At 40.7% G+C, this 23,754-nt stretch overlaps 1 protein-coding gene across 7 annotated transcripts in view; it reads right to left on the bottom strand.

Annotated features, from left to right (window-relative positions):
• Positions 1 to 23,754, bottom strand: part of rbms3 (RNA binding motif, single stranded interacting protein) — a 299,179-nt gene that overhangs the window by 18,051 nt on the left and 257,374 nt on the right. For all 7 annotated transcript variants that reach the window (XM_044336701.1, XM_044336707.1, XM_044336702.1 and 4 more), the window contains 3 exons: positions 15,246 to 15,289; positions 12,679 to 12,775; positions 8,704 to 8,754 (listed from right to left, as the gene is read on the bottom strand). In XM_044336701.1, coding sequence (XP_044192636.1) covers positions 8,704 to 8,754; positions 12,679 to 12,775; positions 15,246 to 15,289 — 192 coding nt within the window. The remainder of the gene's footprint in view (positions 1 to 8,703; positions 8,755 to 12,678; positions 12,776 to 15,245; positions 15,290 to 23,754) is intronic.

Below are 23,754 nucleotides of genomic sequence, written 5' to 3'. Positions count from 1 at the left end.
GGACACTGTATTTAGTTGGATTTGTGCTATGTATTCTGTGTGTGTGCGCGCATATATGTGTGTGCGAAAGAGAATAAGGGTGTTAGATGAAGCATGTAACAGTATTTGTCATGTCTTCATGGGAGGTCCATTCCTCTCCACGCTCGGACTGCACTCGTTTATCAGCTGTTGTCTGACTGCCTTTTATAGACAAATGGATCATTTCACACACAAGGATCTCTCCAGAATATTTGCTCTATTTACAAAAGCAAAAAAAAAGATTAGAAATCCAATTTAAAAAACAGCGAGCTAATAAAGCCTGTTCACCAAAGCATATCAGCTTTTGTCTCAAAACGTATTTTTGCCACTATCGCAAATTTTCGAGGCAAAAAGCTCACAGTGAAAAATGCGACTGCTCAATCTCTCTGTCAGTCACCCCATGGCACTGCAACAATATCTCTCTTATATGAATGAAACTTTAACCCTGAACAGATGATTTTTTGCTGGCACAGGCACAGTGGCTGCAGTTGTCCTCTGAAACAGCAGTAGAGAAGAGAGAGACAGAAGGAGAAAGAGAAGCGGGAGGGATGGAGCGAGGCAAAAAAGGAGGGAGAAATGAGAAGGAGTTGTATAGAAAGAAGTAGAGAGAGAGAGAGAAAGAGGATGCATGGGAGAGAGGGATGAAAACATAGAGGGAGGATAAAAAGAGCAGTCAGAGCAACTCAAGGACAACTGTAGCCCCGTCTCAAATTCTGCCTCACCAGTCAAATCCACGAGACCAACATAATGTTCCCCTTCTGAATCCGCGGAGCGTTTTTAATGTCAAGCGGGGAGATGGGTATCACACAGTGCTCTGATTCACCCCCCCCTCCCCCCATCAGATGAGGACAGATAGTTATGGTTCAATTCTAAGAGGCCCAGTGAGCATCTATTCAAAGCTGGAGCCAGGGAGAACTGGCTGGGGTGCAACCGAGAGGAATTCAATAATTCACCTACAGTACGTAAGGGCCAGTGCACTCCAGCAAATACACACTTGAAGCGCATACAGTTCAGAGTGAGGCAAAGGAGAAAAAAAGTGGGTGGATAAGTCATGGGGAAAGACAGCAATGCTGCGCTTGGCTGGCAGTGCAGCTACTCCACACTCTTTGGCAGTGTGAAGTGAATTTGAGTGTGTGTGTTTTTGCGTGTGTGTGATAATCTTTATGTGTGAGATTTAGCATCAAGAATGGGTTTCCGCACTTAAACAATATGTGTTTTAGGCTTGTGTGCGCTGCATGTGTGTATTTGTCTTTTAGGGCGTTTAGTTTCCTCCTTTCCTCCGTGAAAACTTGGACAGGATATGGAGTTCCACCAATCTGGAAGAATCTCACTTAGTCTGGCAAGATAATCTTAAAACATCTAGAAAGGCCATCTGTGGTGCCAGAGCTGCCTATTACTCATCATTAATAGAGGAGACTTTTCAGCACTTTGGCCAGGGCTGAAAAAAAGTCATAACTCTATTGATCCATGTATTCCTATAGCTCTCAGTAGTAACGACTTCATGAGCTTCTTTAATGATCAAATTCTAACTATTAGAGACAAAATTCATCACCTTCTGCCCTCAACCGGCACCTCAAACACAGGAACCTTAGAAACAGCTGTAAAACCTGATATATTTAGGTTGTTTTTCTCCCATCGACCTTTCCAAACTAACTTCAAACGATTTCTTCATCTGAACCATCAACCTGTCTGCTTAAGGAAGTTTGACCCTTACTTAACAATTCTTTACAAGATATGATCAATCTGTCATTAGTAACAGGCTATGTACCACAGCCCTTTAAGTAGCTGTAATTAAATCTCTTCTTAAAAAGCCTACCCTTGATCAAGCTGTTTTAGCCAACTATAGACCCATATCTAACCTTCCCTTTCTCTCTAAGATCCTCGAGAAAGCAGTCGCCAATCAGTTGTGCGACTTTCTACACAACAATAGTTTATTTGAGGATTTTCAGTCAGGATTTAGAGCGCATCATAGCACAGAGACAGCACTGGTGAAAGTTACAAATGACCTCCTAATTGCATCGGACAAAGGGTTTCTCTCTGCACTTGTCTTGTTAGATCTCAGTGCAGCACTTGACACCACTGACCATCACACACCCTCAACAAGTCTCTAAAGGCTCACCAGCTGATCCAGAATGCTGCTGCACGTGTACTGACAAGAACTAGGAAAAGAGATTATATTTCTACCATATTAGCGTCCATGCACTGGCTCCCTGTAAAATCGAGAATAGAATTTAAAATCCTTCTCACCTGCAAAGCCCTTAATGGTCAGGCACCATCATATCTTAAAAGAGCTCATATTACCTTATTATCCCACTAGAACACTGCGCTCCCAGAATGCAGGCTTACTTGTGGTTCCTAGAGTGTCCAAAAGTAGAATGGGAGGCAGACCCCTCAGCTATCAGGCTCCTCTCCTGTGAAACCATCTTCCAGTTTGGGTCCAGGAGGCAGACACTCTCTTTACGTTTTAGAATAGGCTTAAAACTTTCCTTTTTGATAAAGCTTAGAGTTAGGGCCGGCTCAGGTTTGCCCTGGATCATCACCTAGTTATGCTGCTATAGGCCTAGACTCCTCTCCCTTTCAATCTATATGCATTCATGTCCTATTAATGCATGTTACTAACTCGGCATCTTCTCTCTCCCGTAGTTTTGTGCTTTCTCGTCTCTCTCCTATCTCCTCATGTTGCTTTCTACAGGTATTTCTGCCTCCGGAGCTGTAGAATCTGGATCTGTGATTACAAGCCACTCACTGCCTCCATGATCCTGCTCAACACCCACTGCTATAATTATTATTATTAGTCTTATTATTACCATTCTTATTGCCATTATTATAACTATACATATCTATGTGGAACTTGCTTGTTGCTATGCTGTCTTTCATCCTGCTCTCTCTCTCCCCTCTCCCCCTGTCTCTTTCTCTCTCAACCCAACCGGTTGAGGCAGATGGCTGCCCACCCAGAGTCCGGTTCTGCTCGAGGTTTATTCCCATTAAAAGGGAGTTTTTCCTTGCCGCTGTCGCCAAGTGCTTGCTCATGGGGGAATGTCGGGTCTGTGTAAATAATATTGTAATGAGTATGGTCTAGACCTGCTCTATATGAAAAGTGCCCTGAGATAACTTCTCTTATGATTTGGCACTATATAAATGAAATTGTCTTGACTTGACTCTTCTACAAGGTCTGCTGACTTGAGTTGCGCTGACCAAAGAGCAGAGCCCAAAAGGCAAGCAGTCATGCTGTTCTGACATCCCACGCCTAACTGCCAAACAGAGTACGCATTAGAGGATCTGAGAGACAGTATGAGAGAAGAAGAAAGAAGGGAAGACAAATAATAAACAGGGAAAAAAGAAAGAAGAACAAGGCCTGGAAGAACAAGCTGCAACCTCATTTAGCTGTCCACTTTAAAAAGCACTGTCACTTTCTATCAAGTTCCGTGCCAAGTGCATCTCTCCCATTAATTGGGGATAAACAAATTTTGAAAACTGTTTCTTTCCTCACTCTCTCTCTTACTGCTAACAAAGTGCTGGCTCCTCTACGGGAGTCCACTTTCGTATGGATGGACTTGTCAAATTTAATCTAGTCAGATAACAACAAACACCTTTGCCAGAGCGGTACATAGTGCACTGTGCAATAAGCAAACTCTGGGTCAAGTTCTCAACTCTGCCATAGTGTTATATACTGCCATTTAATACATCATTTATTAGTTCCTGCAAATTCTTGTTTACCCTTATTTTAATGGATCTAAGTTTAGAGATCACTAACAGAATAAATTACAGAAAAACATCAGAAAAGTAAACAAATCCATGCAGCAACACTGCATCAGCAGCAGCTAATTAACAATGTTTTTAACAATATATCGCTCTACTGACCCTTTCCATCTCTTTACAAACAAGCTAGTGTCCTAATAAGAGCTACTGCACTTAACACTTTTAAGGTAAGGAAATAATTTGTTAAGAGTTCCTTATCCAATTGCAAGGTGGTGATGAGCTCAAGTAAAAAGTACAGATACCAAGTAAGTATAAAAGTAACTAATGACAGTCTGGCACGTGCCTCAACACATAATGTTATTAAGTACTGTATGTATGGTCCATAAACATTATAACTTGGTCTGTAGAGATGTTTACCAGAGATTATATCTGCCAATACCAAGTCAGATCTGATAATTAGAAATACCTAAATTAATTAAATATGTATCTAACACATTGTGTGACCTACTAATTTGGCACACCTTATTTTTCATAAGCTACTTGGTCCAAATGCTGGATGTCCTGGTAAAAAACAACTTCAGTCAAGACCACTTTACTTTTATTGCCATTTGCAGTTGTTATATTTTGCTGTATGGCTCTGTTCTGGCAGCTCCCTGCACCTCCATGTGCTTACATGGAAAACCTAAGGCAGGGAGAGCAGCAGCAAAGACTCAAGGTACAGAACAGAGCAGGCAACAATGACAACAAAAAGTGACATTGTTTAAATCAGACATGTATGTATGTAAGATACAAGGCATGTAAGGAGGAGCTGGGATGGAGGTTGGTTGTAAGCGGCTTGCAGAGGAAGCAGCAAAGGTAGGCAGACTAAAGCAGCTTAAATAAGGCGCCCTGTATGAGATTGCCTATTGAATGCATAGAGGGAATCAGCTGAGTCATCAGCTGATGTCGCTGGGTTTGTGAGCTGAGCTTGACTTTGTGACTTGCCTGAACTAACGCTATGCTCAATTAAGTCGAAAAGCTTAAATTATTGACATCACATCTGGCAAAATATGACTCCTTAAGTTTTCAATTGTCTTATTTAGATGAACGTTCTGCAACCACTAATGGAAATTCCAGAGCAGTATAACTGACATTGTTACTGTGTTGCTAATATAAAAGCTTAACTGTTAATTTACTGTTAAATGAAACAGAGTTAAAATTTACGTGTTTTACTATTTTTACTTTTACTCTTGTGGACTCTTTTTATATGTTTTCTATTTTATGATGTCCTTCTCCTCCTACAGGAACTTAATGTTGATCTTTCACTGGTTATGCTTTGTTTCCTGGCATGATTTCTTGCTAAATAACAAATTCATTTTTACAATACCTAGACACATAAACCATGTTGATTCTTACTATCCTATCCCACACAGTCTGACAGCTAGCTGTGACCTCTTCCCCTTCCATGCTTGGCCGCCTCCATATTGCCTGGACACCAGGAACGCCATTGCACAACGCTCCATTGGTTTAACATGCGACATGTGGCGAGAGCCGCCAAATTGCAGCACAATCAATTGGTTTTTAATACTTTGAGTAGACCCCCGAGCTCTTGAAGCTAGCCCGCTCGGCTAATTTGATGTGATTCACTGAGCTGGTGGCAGGCTGTGTGTGTAAAGGGTGGTCTGCTGTGTATGTAGCTGGTAGTGGATATGAGTGTGGGTCATAAAGGGAGACAGATTGGTAGCTATGATCCACTGATGGCTGTGACAGCTGGGGTTAGCGCCTAGCAGCCGTTTGGTGACAGAGAAAGCCACCGGATCACAATAGGGACTGGGCCATGGGGACAGATATGGCCACATGGCTACTGCTGGCATGAAGATCTGATGAGATGTACACAACAGTACAATGTGGCTACTGGCTACTGCCAATGGCTCCAAGAGGCCCTGTGACATAAGGCTGGAAGATGGATGGCCATAAGGCAACCGTACGGGCTGGTTGGGAATAACCAGTATGGACCACACATATGGCAATACATAACACATACAGTGCACACAAACATGAATTACACAAACATGAGCTGTTACACAAACATAAAGGATGAGACTGTATATGTTCTCTGTGTGCTGACTGACAAACCATAACAGCATATGACTCGAGAGCCAGAGAAGATGCCAGAAGCTGAGGAAATGGCATGCACATGTAAATAAACACATGCATCAGTATAGTCTAGATGCACGCAGAAATACAGATTACAGATATACAGTAATGCACCTGTATGTGCAAATACACATGCATGCAGAGATACATACTCACTTGCACACAAGCAGACATCTTGTTACACTATTTGGAAGTCTCTGCTACTCTTGTCATTCACCTTAATGCTGTCTAGCACCCATGACATCTTCACTCTCAGAACAGGCAAACTCAGCAGCAGCAGTAAAAACAGTTAGCTTGTTAGCGAGCTAGCTCTAATCCTCTGTGAAACAAGTGTCACCTGTAAAGTGCAGCTCTAACTGCAAAGGTAGCAAGCTACAGCGGGGACAAGGAGGCTGAGTGAGTTAAGATGCTGGTAGGAAAGGCAGGAGGTCGTGTGGCTGAAAGGCAAACTGAGTGAATTGGAGGATAGCTGCAGCTGGGTGTGGTGTGTGTGTGTCTGTCGGGCTGGTGACCTGCTGTGACCAGATTACATGTTCACTGTCCCACAGCGGGAGTGGAAGTGAGATGGGTAGGACTGAGTAGTAAATGGCCACAGCAGGGGGCCACGCGGCTGGTTGAGCACTCCTCCACTGAGTGAGTGCTGGACCTTCAGCTGCATAGTCCAGTGTTTCCCAGTTTGTTCAGTTACAGGGACTCAGGCTAACAATGCTATTGATACTTTCATGGATTCCTTGAGGAAGACATAATTTTTCATTGAAAGTAGTGACAGCAATAGCTTATAAAAGATATTAGTTATTTTATGTCATGGTGCCTAGCTTGCCCTCTTGGTGAACCCTGGTCTAAATTATTTCCTGCTTATCAATGGACATTATATATTAAAATAACACTTACTGCTTAGATAAACTGAGTTGATTAATGTAATAAACTCCATTACTATTTTACATTTTCTGGTAAAGATGCATATTAAAACTTGAATGATGATGCAATTATATTAAATTATAATAATTTAACAATCTTGCACAATCCCTATCCTGTTTTTCATATTATTAAAAGTCTTTCAGGTTTATATTTGTGATCCAGTTTTAAAGGGACACCATGGACAATGCTCTAAAGACCACCAAGCAACATATCAAGCACCTGCATAGGGGCCATAGCCTAAGTTTGAAAAACAGTGTGTGTTATTTCCTAAACATCTTGGGGGTCAAAAATTGCAATTGTAAGAAGCTACCTCTCATCTGCATGCATATTCATTTTCTCATTAGCACAGAATAGTGAACTTTGATACTGAAGCATTTAAATTATCCGGCTGTGTGATTCATTAGAGGTAACATCAGCAAAAAATAACTCAAGTAAGCCTCAGGGTGGCAATTTCTTTTCCAGAGAGAAAATATCATACTAAATCTATTATAACCACAGTACAATATTTACATAGTTATTATGTACTGTGCCATAATGCACTTTCTATTGTACTGAACTGCACTGTAATGTAGCAGATGTTACTGTAAGTAATACGTCTATTTTGCTAATTATTGTCTGTGATACAGTGATGCTTTTTCAAGATTTTGACAAATCAAATACTCGCGCCTGTGACTGCTTCCCAGTATTAATCAGTGCATGAACTGAGAGCAGAGGAGAACAAAGCATAGTGAATATGCTTCAGGGGCCACAAAAAAGCCTCAAGCAAACATGAAAGCCTCTGGCAGAATGATTTAAAACTTCTAAGCAACAAAATGAGAACAATTATGGAGCTAGGACCAATTAAAAAGCTCAACCTTAAAATAATTGACTAAACTACTAATGTTCTTTGTTGCTATAACATTACAGAGGCAATTCTGGGATATATTCCAAACAATACTGTTTGTACATTACAGTGAACAAGGACGTTGTAAACTATTTTCAGAAATCTGAATATAAAAGCTGAACTAAGGCTCTGAAAAACTAAAGTTTCTTGAAATGATTGTTGGATTTGAATTGAAAAAGTAAAATATCCATCAAATCACTAATTCACTAATAGAAGGAGAATATAATATTACCCGTGAAGAATATATTAAATCATTCATTAGTGCAGATATTCTTTGCAGGCTGAATGACCCAAAAAAACAAAACTTTGGACTCTAAGAAAACAAATGTTCTAAACTCTTCAAGCAGAGTGACTGAATACCATTGGATGCATTATGATTACCTCATACATACTCTGGCAGACTGTGTTTTTGGTGAACTAAATCTAATTAATATTCATTTTTTCCCTGTCTGCTGTGTAGGCCTGGTAACTCATGAGCAACAGTCTACAGCCTGTCTGTATTGTGCTGTGGTCTGGTAAATGATGCTGAATCGCTTCCTGGCACAACCAAAACCTATAAACTCCCAACCAAAAAATAGAACTAAATATGTTTGTAGGCTTAGGAAAGATGGAAATGTGGCTATCAGAATGGGATAATATGCCTTTATAGAGCTTTGAATAGTAACAGCAGGACAAAAGTGGTGTAATCATTTAGCTATCAGAAGTTTTCATGTGGTAATGTAATGCCAATGCTTGTGTGTATATGTGTATGCGAGTGCATGTATGTTGGTTTAACATTTGACCTGCAACAGAGGAAGAATGTGTCTTAATCTATTTTCATGATCGATCATATAACTCTAAATACAAAGAATTCTCAATGCTGTAAACTATTTTCAGCAGGATTGTAAAATATGCTTCTCTTATCGAGTTCCTCCTAAAACCTTTCAACAACGCTGGCTCAACAATGTGCAGAGAGAGGAAACTCCAGGAAAACCTTGGATTTTCAACTTAGGGTGTGTCCCAATGGGAAGTCAAGAGCAGCTACTGCAGGTGAATGGTAGAGTACTTACTGTAGGTTGCATAACATATTGTTGATGAGGCATCCATGACGTACTCTGGACCTGAGGGGAAAGACATAAAATGTGAAATGACGGTGACAATATGAATTCTCCTCAGTCTTAGATCCAAGCAGTATCCTGCATAGAGCAATAAACGCTGTTCAAATATTCACAATATGTTCAAATACTCTCGAGTCTGGAGGTTTTAGAATGATTGCATTGGTTTTAATGCACCAAAATGGCTGAACTTCACACAGATTAAGTTGTGCCAAAGAATTACAAAAAGAATTTTGAAGTCTGGAGGCAGCAAATCTCCCTCATACCTCCTCATTATTGTCAACAGTATGACTTGTGCACAGAGCCCATAAATAAGACCCCTTCTCTATTATCATAATAACATTCATTTCATATCCAGTCATAGTGTAAGATGGGTGAGAGGTTGTGAAAATTCTAGGAACAGACAGCTACCACAAAATCCCAGTAGGATTATTTCATCTAAAAGAAACTTGGGAATGGGAGACAGAACTTTTTCTTTTTTTTGGGAGCCAGAATTCACAGGTATGCCAAGTTATTACCGCTGGGAAAATATATAGACATGCATATTTACAAATACCAGTGAGAAAGATGAAGAGATGGTGAAACAGTGACAGGGACAATGATCAAGAGACTGAAGGAATGGAGGAACAAACAGGGCTTTTAGATGTGCTGGAGAGAGGAATTAGACAGCTTGTAGCAGACAAACACACAGGCTGGCCACTGATCCTGGTAAAATGATTAGATTAAACAAAAACAAACATGGCATAATCTGCTATAAGAGCAATCAATTCTCTGAGCCAACCCAAACGTGTGATTTGGATCCGTACCTAAACAAGCTTGATATTCTATAACATTAAGCCAAGTCTGTTTGTTTATACTTGGCAATATTTGTTCTCCCCCAGCTGAACAGGAGACCAGACAGACAGAGGAGGAGCTCATCCTCATGCTTATCTTCAGCATTTTTCCAACTGAGATACTGCATGACCATCATGTGATTTAAATAACAGAGAGCAGAGCTGTGGTTTTTTTAGAGTTGAGACTTAAGGCCCCCTTTACACTCTGTGACTTTGGGCTGTTTTTGATGAAAGTTGTCGTGAGAGACGTGAGACAGATGTGGTGAAATATTTGGTCATCCACCAAATTGTACTGAGAATCCGAAGTCCGTCAGCCAATTTAGAGTTTTGGAGAGGAAATAAGATCTGCTTTAATATTTTTGACAGTGTCAAGCATTTAGGACCAAAATCCCATAATATAAATACTGCTATAACCTATTGTTTTTTTCTTAAATGTACCTTGCTGCACTACAATTCACCAGACATTCATTGCACCATCTGACCAAGAAACTGATATTTTACAGTTTGACAGAGATTACAAACTTTAGAGAGACTTTATTAGAACTATGACTCAGAGTGTTTCATGCAATGACCTTGTGAGACTGTTTTTATCACACAATCTACAGGAGCCTTTAAGTTATAATAATAGGGATTTAAGACTTGAGACTGATCCTAATAGTTGACTTGAGACTCAAAATCAAAAAATAGTTTGAAGTTTTGACCTGGTAAAATTGCAGAACAATAGAAATGAGATAAAACAGCATCAGGCAAATACCTGACCATCAACAGAACTTGAAGCATTCAAGACATGATTTGGATTTGCCCCTAAAGGTTTAAAGCAGCTCTGATAGAGGGGTTTTTGTTCAGGTAGTTATTCTACAGTTACAGTAGGTTCAGGTTCACTGTGAGTGAATGGTATTATGTGCATGACCTAAGAAGCTCCCAACCTCTGGCTGAACTTCACAGCTTGTGCTACCATTTAAAACAGCCTGTCAGCCAACAAGCCAAAAAGATGGTCAGTCAGTCAGTCAGTCATTAAGTGAATCGGCCAGCCGCACGGTCAGCCAGTTGGCCACCCATCCAATCAGTCACACTTAAAGCCAAACAGGCAGCCAGTTAGCTAGTTAGCGAGCCGGCCAGTCACACATCCAACCAGCCAGCCACATATTTAGTCAGCCAGTGAGCCAGTCTGCAGAGCCAGCAGCCAGTGATGTAAACCAGGCTACGGCTGGCTGGCTGGCGGTGCAGGCTCAGATCTTGGTAGTGATCTGGCCTGGACTGGTTCCTGTCATGTGGATCATCAAAGCTGTTTTTCCAGGAAACAAAGCCAATCATCATTCAAGCTCACTGGAGCCAGGCTTAAAGGACCAGTGTGTAAGATTTAGGGGAATCTATTGGCAGAAATGGAATATAATATTCATAAGTATGTTTTCATTAGTGTATAATCACCTGAAACTAAGAATCGTTGTGTTTTCGTTAGCTTAAAATGAGCCCTTTATACCTACATAAGGGGAGAATCCTCTTCCACGGAGCCCGCCATGTTGCACCGCCATGTTTCTACAGTAGCCCAGAATAGACAAACCAAACACTGGCTCTAGAGAGGGCCTTTCGCATTTTTTGTGAGTTTCGCAGCAACTGTTGGTTCTACATGCTTGAAAGGGAGGGGTGAGTGCGGGGGGTATAAAGTTGGTTGCAGTCTGCAACCTCACTGCTAGATGCCACTAAATCCTACGCACTGATCCTTCAAGAGAACATAAGAACACAGCTGTTGGCATGGGTCATTTGCAGATTTGATAAATCAATGCCATCAAAATAGCAGCTCAAGAGATATCCACTCAACATAAACATAAAAGGAGGAATGGCATATACAGTCATTTCTATGCACCTTGAGATTTTCATTACAAAGGCAATAGTTTCCATCATAAAAGGAAGTGATTTCCTTTTGTCTGGCATATATGGCTGCCTGGCTTGTCTTCTCTTTTTCTTTTTCCTCTGTCTCTTTGTACTTGAACAGAAGATGAAGGACTCACCTTCCTGCCGTGACTGGCTGAAGGGCAATATTACAGGAAGCGGCGGCAGAGCTGCCCGATATTGAAACTGTGAGGATTAATATTCCTCAAAAGCCTGGCCATTGTTTTTGATAAATCAATTTGGGAAGCCTTCCGAGAGCGGATTAGAGACGCGCCCTGGCCCACTTTTCCCCCTCCTACTCTCTCCCCTACTCCTCCACCGCAGGTACTGGACCAGAGTTTAATCAAGCGTGCCTCAAAGACGGGCACAGCAACCTTCAGCAACGCCGCTCCTCTGCCCCCCACCACCCGAGCCAACGCCATCTCTACCACCCCGACTATCCTTCCTCCTCTCCCTGGTTGTCTTTCTCTCCATCTGTCCCTCCTATTGTCCCATCTATCCTTCATCTCTTTTCTCTCGCTCACTATCCTCGTCTGTCATTCTCCGCATACCAAACAGACCTGATGTTAAACGATAGTGTCTGAGCGGGAGGGCACAGTAGCAAAGCCTCTTGATGTTTAGATACAGCAAAAGGGTGCTGCGTAAAATTTGCGGTGACGGAAAACGGTTAACACTCCTGACATCTCACACAGGCAATTTTCACTTTCCTGTTCTGTTCTGTTTCATTACTCCACAGATCACAGCCATGAGGAATGTGGAAATTCACTTTGGAACAGGAAGCGATGGTATCAAAGTTAGTAAAAATAAAATAAAACAAAAAAACTCCTTCATTGCGTTAGCAGCTGAGAGAGCACAGAGGAGGTCAGGAAACTGGGAGGGAGGAGTGTTTTTCTTTCCTAGACACTTTCATTCTTGATGGGTGATTTTCTTTTTTTTTCTACCCTGTCAGCCTTTTTTTTAAATCCCTTTTTCGGTGCTTGTTTTCTGATGCCTGTTGTGTTTGCCGCCTACGAAACAGATGTCATCGAGCACAGCTGGAGCAGCGAAGAAACGATTAGAGAAGAAGAGAGAACCTCACGCTGTTTTGCAGCCCGCCCCCTCTCTTCTATCCCCCTCACAAAGCAAACCCTCCTATTACACACACACACATACACATACACACATACACAGACACCAATCTCCCATTATGCTGTGCATTATGGCCCACCTGATATGTGGAAACGGGGGAAGCAGCGATGAAGGGCGTGATGGAGGTCTGTGCGATCATGCGGTTGGTGGCGATGCTGTAAGGCGAGGAGTAGAACCTGAGGAGGAACGGAGAGAAGGAGGGCAAGAAAGAGAGGAGGAGAGGGAGGCAAAGAGGAGTGAACAGTATAGAGAGCAGAGAGAGGAGATAACACAGTAAGACAATGTTCTTACAGCAGAATCAATTTGTCAAATTCATATTAGGCAGTAGAACATAATGCAAATATTAAATTCTATTACTTTACCACAAAAGTGGGGTGTTAACTGACATATCTTTGTCTATACAAAGGTCTTTCTGTCCATATAAGAAAGAAAAACACACTTGCAAACTAAGACACACACACACAGACACACATACACACATACACACACTGTGGATTTATCCTATAGCTTGTTCAGAGCAAACACTTGGCCGTATATATTGTATTTCGCACGCCACATAAAAGTTTCATGAAGTGTCTTATAGCGTTCTCAATTGAAAAGTCGGGTTTTATCACATTAAATTGAGCTTTGTCATCGTATAAAATAGGAGGTTGTCTGTATTTTTTTTTCCACGTGGATTCTAGTAGTAAGGCTACACTGTACCGGGCTGACAGGCTGGATTAAGTAGAAAGCTTGTACACTGAGCTTTGAGAAAACTCCACACCTGCATTTCAAGAAGCTGAGGTTTGACTTGAGCTGTTGAGAAGCGAGGTGGTCTGCTACGCTACTTTATCTCCTTGCTGAAGGTTTATAGCAACCAAAAGACACTCTGATCCCCTAAGAGGCTAAGTGAGATGTCCAATAGTCTCTGTCGCCTGAGCTGAAGATCATATTACTGGCCAAGGATATTAGACAAGTTATGCACAAGACTTAAAGATAGATCAGCTCTTCATTATATATATTTTAACCTTAATGTTGTGTTTGGGGTCTTGCAACCCAGGCCACCTTTAACAGCTCAAAAAACAAACTTGACTTCTTTCCTAATTTGAGAATTGCCTATAAACATGATTTTGAACTACATTTCTCTCATTGCAGTTCATTCACAAGAGGTCTAACAGGGTCAAACTGACCCAAAACATAAGTAATGCATGATAACATACTGTACTGTACATTTTTGTCTGTCCAACAAAAGGAATATATACTGTATAATTATAAGTGCATGGCCCATATAACATAAAACATGAATATTTCCTTACTTACTGTAATACAACACTTTATGGTAATTTATGTATTTTGTCACCTCCATCAAATGTGTAAATTCACATTGTGGCAAAGGGAAGGGTGACCACTAACACTTTTTAAAATATTTGGTTTTAAAAAGGTCAGAAGAAAAGAAATCACATTTTTGAAGGATTTGCAATTATTAACACATTTTGGAATTAAGGCCAACATCAACAAAACACAAGGGTTAAAAATTGTCTCTCAAATGCCCTTCACATGTGTGACTTAAAAGCTGGAATAGCATTATAATAGTGTTATGTCGTCTTAGGCTGGATTTCATCTCAAGATAGGAATAAAACTTCACTTTCCAGGACTTCTATGAACACAGTACACAGTTAAATGTATTCAGATATTAATGCAAACTAGGAAATGTAAATTCAGTCCCACCATAGCATATAATATATATGCATTATATATATGTAATTTGCATTATAATTATATTTTCAATTCACTGATCCCATTAGCACTTGAATTTTTGATGTCCCAGTAAGCACAGTCTGACAAATGTGAAGAAGCATTTCTGTTTTCATTTTCAGTTTTAGTTCAACTGCATTTTCATGTTCAAGTTTGCATTAAAATTTGAATTTAATTGACTATATATGTCTACATTCTTTGCTAGCCGATTCACCCTATCTGTCATTTTCTGAATTGCATTAAGATGACTATTTCTACATTCTTAGCCAATGAATTCACCCCATTTCCTTATTGCTGGGAATATGATCACTACACTTATTTTCAGGTAGACTGTAGTAAGAGTGAATCATCCCTTTTTCTAGTGGGTTTGTTGCTTAATACAAACATCTGTGGGGTTTTAATTTGTTGGATTTGCAGTGAGTGATACTATTCATCCAGCTTTTGGTTGAGATTGACTCTGAGTCACTGGGGGATAAGTGGTTTAGGAAGTGGGGAGCGAGGGGCTTCCTGTGAATGACTGGGGCCAGAGGGAGATAGAGGGGAGCCTCAGTACTCTCCATCCTGCCTCAGTACTGCGGGGAAAAATAAAACACGTTGCCGGGTCATTTATTTCCACAGTACCATTAAGTCATGACGTGAAGACACAGAAACACACAGGAACACACACATACATGAAGAAACACAGATACAAACACACACTGGCTCACTCAGCCATCCTTTGCCATTCTTCACCCGACCCCACCAATGAAAACCGATATTTGAAGTCCATATAGATTTCCTTAATCAAACAGTAACAAAGTGCAGACACTACATTAATCTTTATGTATGACACTGGTATTGACTGGGGTCCTATGAGCCAAGAGGTGAGTGTATTAGATGGTGGTAAGGATGGATTGAATGTCAGGCTCTTACCCATTCTGCATTGCAGCGGGATCATATGTTAATGCCATGCCAGTCTGAAAGAGAAGAAACAATAAATATACAGAATTAATGCAAATTAAAAGATTTGGATCAGAAAAAGCAAAACAAAGAAAACCTCAAAACTTTAAACTACAACAGAAAATTTGACAATTGAGACATTACAGATAATAAAATTGGTAGATAGAACATATAGAACAATTTTTCCTTCATTTGTATATATGTTTTGTTCTTGTTATTTGCACAGGATTAAAGGAATAGTTCCACACTTTCATAAATACCCTTTTTTTTTCAAAGAGTTAGATGAGACACCATATAATGCATGTATGTTTTTACGCTTCAGTTTTTGAACATATTAAACAAACAAGACAGAACATGTTAATTAGAGAGCTTTAGAGGTGCTGTTAGGTGATTTTTTTTAATCTTTGGAAAGAACCAGGCCTTAAAGCTATGCTAAGCTAATTGCCTTCTGGCTGTAGCTTCATATGTAGTGCACAGCATCAGAGTGGTATCAATCTTCTCATCTAGCTCTTGGCAATAAAGTGAAAAAGCATATTTTAGAACTGTTATTTTAAGGCTTAATGACAGTTGTGAAGGATCAAAAACTGAGAGGGAAGCAGAAATCCTGCACAGTCACTTGTGCTCACTTTACTTAGTTGAAATGTAACAGTCAGTAGACCTTAGTCAGGTAAGATTAATCTCCTCTAAATGGTATATAGACACTTGTAAATTGGACTGCATTCTGTCACTGTCACTAACTATTGTGTCTGAGTATGCATTTTATATCTCTGGGAAATCTGTCAATATGTTCCTCCACAGTCCGTCCTCAAAAGAAAAACGACAGTATAGGTCGAAAATTTGTCAATATAAGGTGACAAATTTCCATAATCAGAGGTGGTGGGTTGGGTTGGTTCTGGAGCGCAGGTACAATCGAGCTATGTGGCTCTTTAATTGTGAGGATGTGTTGTTCTTGCACCATTGTCCCCAAGATAATACACTGTACCTTTATTGTACTTGGGGAATAAAGTGATTTAGATCGTGATTCTTTTTGTTCCAAATAAATTAAATCAAATAAAAATCAACTCATTTCAAATTGGAAAAAATGACAAGTGACAAAGCCAATGTGGGAAAAGGCTTAGTCAATAGCGCAAAGTGAATTAGTATCGAGGACACCTCTTTTTCTATTTCCATCACGTACAATCATGTTTTTATGAATGAGAGGAAATGAAGAAATGCCCTTTGGAGAGAAAGGGAGTGAGTGGAAAACAGAGTTCTTTGTCTACCGATGGTGTGTGTGCATGCATGTGTAAGTGTGCGTATGTGTACAAGTGAGTGTGTGAGGCCCTCTTAGAGTCCAGGAGAGAAACCTGTGCGCCGCAATCCGTCATCTGCATTCCTGAAGGTTCTCTCCCGGAGGAGAGCTAATCCGATTTCTTTTAACCGGAGGCTGCTGAGGACGGCAGATTTCATCAGCATGCGCACGCACACACACACACAGACACACACACACACACACACAGACACAGACACACTCCCTTCTCTTGCCCTTCCTCTCCCTTACTTTAGTCTCTCTCCCTCTATTTTCTTTACACATCATCTTGTGTTCTCTTCCTATCTTTCCTTACCTTTCTCCTTTCATCCCTCACCCACCTCATCTCTTAATCTACCCTCCTCCCATCTTTCTGTACCGCACTTTTGCCCTTGTTCCTCCAAAGGTCTACCTACACGAGCCATACTGTTAAGGAAATAGTGGCTCAGAGGAGCAGGGGGATCAGTGAGCCTCGAACAAACCCACGAGAGTGAGCAAAAACAGAGAATCTTCACCGAATGAATAAGCCCTCGCTTGTACAGGGGATGTGTAGAGTGTGTGTGTGTGTGTGCATGCATGGTGGTAGGCCTTTGTGTTCAATTTATGTGAGAGAGTATACGCACATCAAGCTAAAAAAAGGCTTTCAGAGACATTATATGTAAAGCTGTAAAGGCTGGATGAAGGGACTGCATCAGCCCCTGCGCTATATAAATATCTTCTGCTGTATTTGTGTGTTTTTTTTTACCTCATTGTATATGAATGTCCCTCTCTGTGTACGCATTTATACACTACTTTAAACTAAATGTAAGATCAAAAAAGTCTTGCTGCATGCCTGTTACTGTACATGCCTAGCTGCTTGTTTGTGTGTGTAAGTGTGTGTTCAAATGCGCGCTAATAGCAGTGGCAGACATGGCCAGTTGTCTGGTGAGGCTGATAACTCCCCTAAGTGCTGCCCTTGGTTCCATGTGCTGATGAATTCCACAGCAGAGGATCTCCTGATCCCGGGGACCCTGCATGGCCAATGACTGATTACTGATGCAGTTTCAGCTTTGGGCTCCGCCGCAACCAGTGGAAAGGAAAAGACAGAGACAGTTTGTGTATGCTGTTTGTCTGAGGTTGATCCAAAACTAAACAAAAAAATTTGACTATATACTGCATAGACTCCATGAGCAAAGTTTGGCTCTGAGGAAAGCCGCCACAGACATATAGACCTGGTTTTGCAAACAAAAACTAACAAAGTGTGTCACTTTGCGTGACAAATTAGGTGAAAATGAAGTTACACTTCTTCACTTTATGATCATTTAAGAGAAAATTTGTTTGAATTTAAAGCTTTTTTCATGATCACATCCAAAAAAAATCTCCTACTTTAGATAAAATGTCAAAATGTTGTACAATGGCAGCCAGATTCCAAATCTACTGTACAAAAAAAGCTGTGGAGAATGATTCACTCGCTGCCTCTCGTAGTCAATCATTAATTCAAGTTGGGCAAGTTGGGAAGAATTATTTTGCATTAATATCTTTTTATCTGTGCTCTTGGGTGTGCAAGTGTATTTTGTTTTACTAATGCTTTTTCAATGCAAATGTAAATGTGTATTATCAAACAAATAAAGCAGCTTTTTTGAACAACAACAACAAAAAAAATACAGTTGTGTATGTTCATTTATGCATTCATGATCTTACAAGGAGTTGAGTGAGGACGGCCTATATTAAGCAGCTGTAAGGACACCTGTGCTCTACAGTTCATATACAGGAAAGCTAAGCCATTGTCACACACACACACACGCACGCACACACACACTCCCTCCTTGTATTTTTTGCCTTCCGTACACAGATTCGCTCTCTATTTTTTTTTCTTGCCTTGTGGCCACACACACGCACACGCGCGCACACACACACACACACACACACACACACACACACACACACACACACATACACACATACACACATACACACATACACACACGGACATCTGTCAGGCTTTCACACAGAGTGGAGAGCTGGATGTTTTTTTTTCATCTACACTCATTCCCCAGGAGTAGGTGCTTGAGAAGTGTGACTTTGAAAGTTTTTTTGTGTGTAGGAGTGTGTGTTGGTGAAAGAGAGCGAGCAAGTGAAAAGAAAGAGAGAGGGAGAGAGAAGAGAATGAGCACCCATGGCATTTGTGTCTGTGTGTGTGTGTGTGTGTGTGTGTGTGTGTGTGCTGTAAAAAAATATGCAGTGACTAATATGTTTGTCAGCATGAGACAGCGAGAGACAGCACTTTCCAGACTCCCACTTTGGGTAGTTTACAAGAAAATCTGTCATATATTTCTCAATCCTCACCACCAGCCACCCTGCAGCACTCAACCCCTTGTAACTCCTGACTGATCATGCAATGTGTTCCCTCTCTCTTTCTTTCTCTTACTCTCAGTGAGTCACTCACTCTCTCTCTCTCTCTCTCCATATGTTGCTGTGGGATCTGGGACGACTTCAAACACGGAGAGAAAGAGACAGAAAGACAAAGCGGGAACGAAAGAGACAGGATGGAGAAAGTGCTAGAAGATACAAAAGAAAGACCGGGAGAGATGAATAGAGTGAGAGAAAGAGCAGAGTGAGATATACTGTTGTGATAGAGAGAGAGAAGGTAGAGAGACATGGAGGAAGAGAGAGAGTAATGGATGGTGTGGGCTGTTGCTCCTCTTCATCCATCTGCCAAAGGGAGCGAGGTGAGGAATGGCTTCAGCGCTGATAAACAGGCTAACATGTGATGCCTATCTCCCGTCTCCCTCTGCCCTCTCTGCAAAGCTGATCAATGACCACATGGATGCGCACACACACACACACACGCACACACACACACACACACACACACACACACACACACACACACACTGCACACTATACTTATGAGGGTCTTCCTGCTGATTCTACAGGTGTAAATGCATAAAGAAAGCATCGCAGCTCAGACAGGTATATATACAATCTGTACAGTTTTGCTGTTCTACTGGCTGACAACTTGTATTAATTATGAGAAACTTGCATTGGTCGTAAATGTGTAAAGCCTTTTTTTTCCTCTGTATTTGATTTTCTGGCCTCCTTACCCTTTGCCATCATGAATGTAGTGATCTGAATGTAGTGTAAGTTATCTACCACTTGTAACAAGGTTAGAACTAGAGTTGGATTAAAACATTTTAAATCCATTAATTTGTTTCAAAGTGCAGTGAAATGTTACTAAATTATAATACTTCATTAGAGTACTTAAGTATTTTTTGGGAGTTTTTTACTCCACTACATTTCCTAAATAAAATGTATACTTTTTACTACTCTGATACATTTCCCCTAAGCATCTTTGTTTCTACAAAATAAAATTGGAAGACAGTTGGTAGCCTAATGATGTTGAAACACAGACTGCAAGCGAGCAGGTTTGATGAATCAGTGGTCCAAGCTTTTGATTTCCACTCAATAACATTTACCACAGAATTTTGTCAAAATCGATTCAACACAAAACTCTTGAAGACATATCAATAATCCTGAAACACAAAAAAAAGAAACGATGTTTACATCAGTGGCATGAACTAGGGCTAGCTGACGCACATCATTAACTAACTTGCACACTGGGTAGTGGTAATATGTTGAATAATGGTCACTGACTCATTATGTTGTTGAGTAGCTTTTAAATCCTGTTGTTATGTTATGTCTTTCTCTCACTATTTCAGAGAAAGCATGTATACCACCTTAAAAAATATGGAGAGCTGACATCAACAAAGAGAAAAGAGGCTCATGAGACTCCCTCCACAAGCAGGCAGACCACATTAGTGAACACCAGGACTGTGTCTCAGAGGTCCATTGACAAAGCTGTAGTGAAGTATGTGGACCAACGGCTGTAGTTCTGTGTTGTTGAACAAGAACCATTTAAAGATTTTGTAAAGGAATGGCTGCCTAATGCAAAAATTATGTCAGGGCTGACCCTGCACTCCATGATTGATGATGCCTCCAAGGGAATGAAGAATGCAGTGACTGAGGCCATGAGGGGAGTTGGCCATATCGCCAAAGTGTACCGTTCAAAATTTGGCAACTGTAATGCACTTTCGAACAAAGGTGGAAGATCCACACTTGCAGCCAAAACTGTTGAATATGCTTGCTCCCTCCAGCTGCTGTGCCCAAATGCTACCAGGTGGAACTCCTTGTTCTTGGCAGTGGAAAGACTGCTGAGGATAATTAAAGACAATAGAGAGGGGGGCCATCAGAGTCATCTGCATATACTTACAGGTTCCAATGTAAGTAAGAATTATGCATGTTTTATTATTTCATCATAATTGAACATAATGTCTTGAATGTCTCTCGAACTGCTGATGTGTTTCCCCACTCTTTCTTAGGCACTAACAACTGTTTCACATTGTATCCCAACTTCCACTTATTATTGGTCCATTATAGTTAATTACTCAGTCGGCAATTATTTGTTGAAACCTATGAAATGGTTATATAGTGTTATAAAACAGTGTTGTTGTTTTTGTTTTCATCAAAGGTTTAAACCAGCTGAACTCGCATTCCTCACAGAGTATGCCGCTGCCATGAGCCCAGTCGCCCAGGCAACCAACATCTTGCAAGCAGAAGCGAATGCCCAGATGCGGTGGCTACTTCCAACAATCAACCTGCTGACTGTCAGAATTGACCGAGTCAAGTTGACATTGAAGTACTGCAAGCCTCTGGTGGGTGCTCTACAAGTGGGAATAAAGAATCGATTTGGCCACATTTCAGGAGACAGTGAGTTTATCACAGCTGTGATTCTTCTTCCAAAATTCTGAACAACTTGGACAACATGGACTTTGTGGACGGATAGTGAAAAATAAGTTTATGCATGTACATTTTGACAGTTTGTTATATTGACAAATTCAAAAAACAATTATGGATGCATGGATAGTGCATGAAACTGAATATAAACCTCAAAACAAACTATTCAGTAATAAACCTTAGGTTGGGGTCATGACAAGTTAGAAAGTTGTATTAATCCTATCAGTTATATTTTCATCCTCACTATATTTCAGGAATGGAATACGTCAAGCAGCACATGGAAGAACCCTCCATGCAGCTACATGACGCCACCAGGTCCAGTTCATCAGATGAAGATGACTTCTTCTCTGCCCTGCAGTCGTCTCAAGCACAAGACAGCTCCGAACAACTGGACGGATACTTGGCCTGTTCAGCAGATCACATGGACTTGATGAAATCCTTCCCAGCTGTGTGCAAGCTGTCTGTGAAGCTGAACACGCCTATACCTGCCTCAGCAGCCTGTGAAAGTCTATTTAGCATTGCAGGACTTGTCTTCAGCCCAAGAAGAGAGAGATTGGATTCTCACAGTTTTGAAAACCAACTTCTTTTGAAGATGAACAGCAAATTTTTCAGTTTCAAGTAATGACTGGGTTGTTACCGTAGCGAAGGATGGGAAGAAGGAAAGAGGGAGGAAAGGACAGACTAATGAAGGAATGGGAGGGAAGGAAAAACTGGATTTTGTTCTTTTAATTCTTTAAGCTGTGAAGACCTCGTTTTTTTTCCAAGTGTAATGTAGGCTCCATTTTTAAGGTGGTGTACATGCTTAAAAGAATAAACTTCATAATTCTCAAAATATTGACTGCTTGCTTTTTTGTTAACAGTGTTTACTTTCAATACTTAAGTACAATTAACATCAGAAAATTACTTTTGATACTTAAGTACAGTAAATATCAGATACAGATACTCAGATTCTTCATCCACCACTGACAAAGTGCAAACAATAAAAAAAACCCCGTTATTCTAATCTTAAACCTTTAAACTTGAGTCCTAAAGCTGGTCTAATTTACACTAAAATATAACCCTTCACTCAAATATTGCATTGTGAAGTTTGGGGGCTAAAATAACCTCAATTTGTAAAAATATTCTCAATCTGAAGGTCTAAATCTCAGACTGGTCCTCTCAAGGATAGCAAAACATCAGCTCATAAAGACACAAAAACAAGTAAATTCAGGGACGCTCAAGCATGTTCTGTCACACACACTGCCTCGCATTCAGACAGTTAAACCTCAACCTTTCAGTCATGCCATCATGCATTTACAACATGGCAGGGGTGAGAGTGCCAGAGAGAGCAAGGGAGAGGGAGAGAGAGAGAGAGAGAGAGAAGGAGGGATGCAGAGGAAGGACGTAACAGTTTGTCTGTCACAGAGGTCAAAGAACTTTAAACCAAGATAAACACAAAAATAGGTGCATAGAGCCTTTGAACTGAAGTCTGTGTCTCTGCCTTTTGAAGGTTAGCTTGTAGGGTTGTGCAAAGATTGTGCTTTTATCAAGGAAAAAACAGACAGACATCCTATTGATAGCCAGTAGATATTTGTGCGTGTGTATGTGAGACCAAACTCGTCTCCTAAAATTTATGCTCATACCTTGAATAGACACTCTGAGCAACTAAAGCATGACCATTAATGGTCACACTTTAATGGGCAACTCTAAGCACTTGGTTGAGGTTAGGGAAAGAGTAAATACTTATAAAGTCAATGCTGACTTAAAGCGCGAGATGCAACACATTGAGTTAATCAATATTCAACTAAAATCATAATCCTTCCCTAACCTTAACCAAATATTTCAGTAGCCTAAACCTAGGATGCAGGACATAAATCTCAGTCTCTGGTGTCAAAGTTGAGCTTTGTACACCCAAACGTTCTCCCTAACTACCCCTATGACTTCTGTGAGGTAAAAGGATATCACACAAAAAAACATTGCCAAATTAGTTGTATACAAATGTATTATGTAGGAGATAAGCAGGAGATAAGCACAACATAGTAAGCAGCTGTTTTAAGATAATGTCATAGAGTATGTGTATAACGTAGAGAACGTAAGGGGTGGTGAATAAATACAGCAAAAGGACAAAAGGGGTGTTTTCTCCATTTTGGCCGTGTAAGAATTTTTCTTGATCCTTATGGCACCCTTCATGATGAAGTACACACACACACACACACACTCTGTACATACACAGTCATCTCACTTTACCTCAAGTCAGCTGAGCTGACCCTGTCAATGTGTGGGCCTATGAGGGGATGTAGCAATGTGATTTAGGTTAAACACGCTTCACTGGCTTATAGGTTTTAGGGCTGCTGAACATGTGATGGACAGACACACACACACACACATACGGCCAGTGTAGAACTCCACCGAGCCCTTCTCAACACCCACCCACTCACAAAC

The sequence above is a fragment of the Thunnus albacares genome, chromosome 19, assembly GCF_914725855.1.
Source record: "Thunnus albacares chromosome 19, fThuAlb1.1, whole genome shotgun sequence".
In the NCBI taxonomy this organism is placed as follows: domain Eukaryota; kingdom Metazoa; phylum Chordata; class Actinopteri; order Scombriformes; family Scombridae; genus Thunnus; species Thunnus albacares.
Note: the sequence above shows the minus strand (reverse complement) of the source record. Positions and strands in the feature narration are given on the sequence as shown.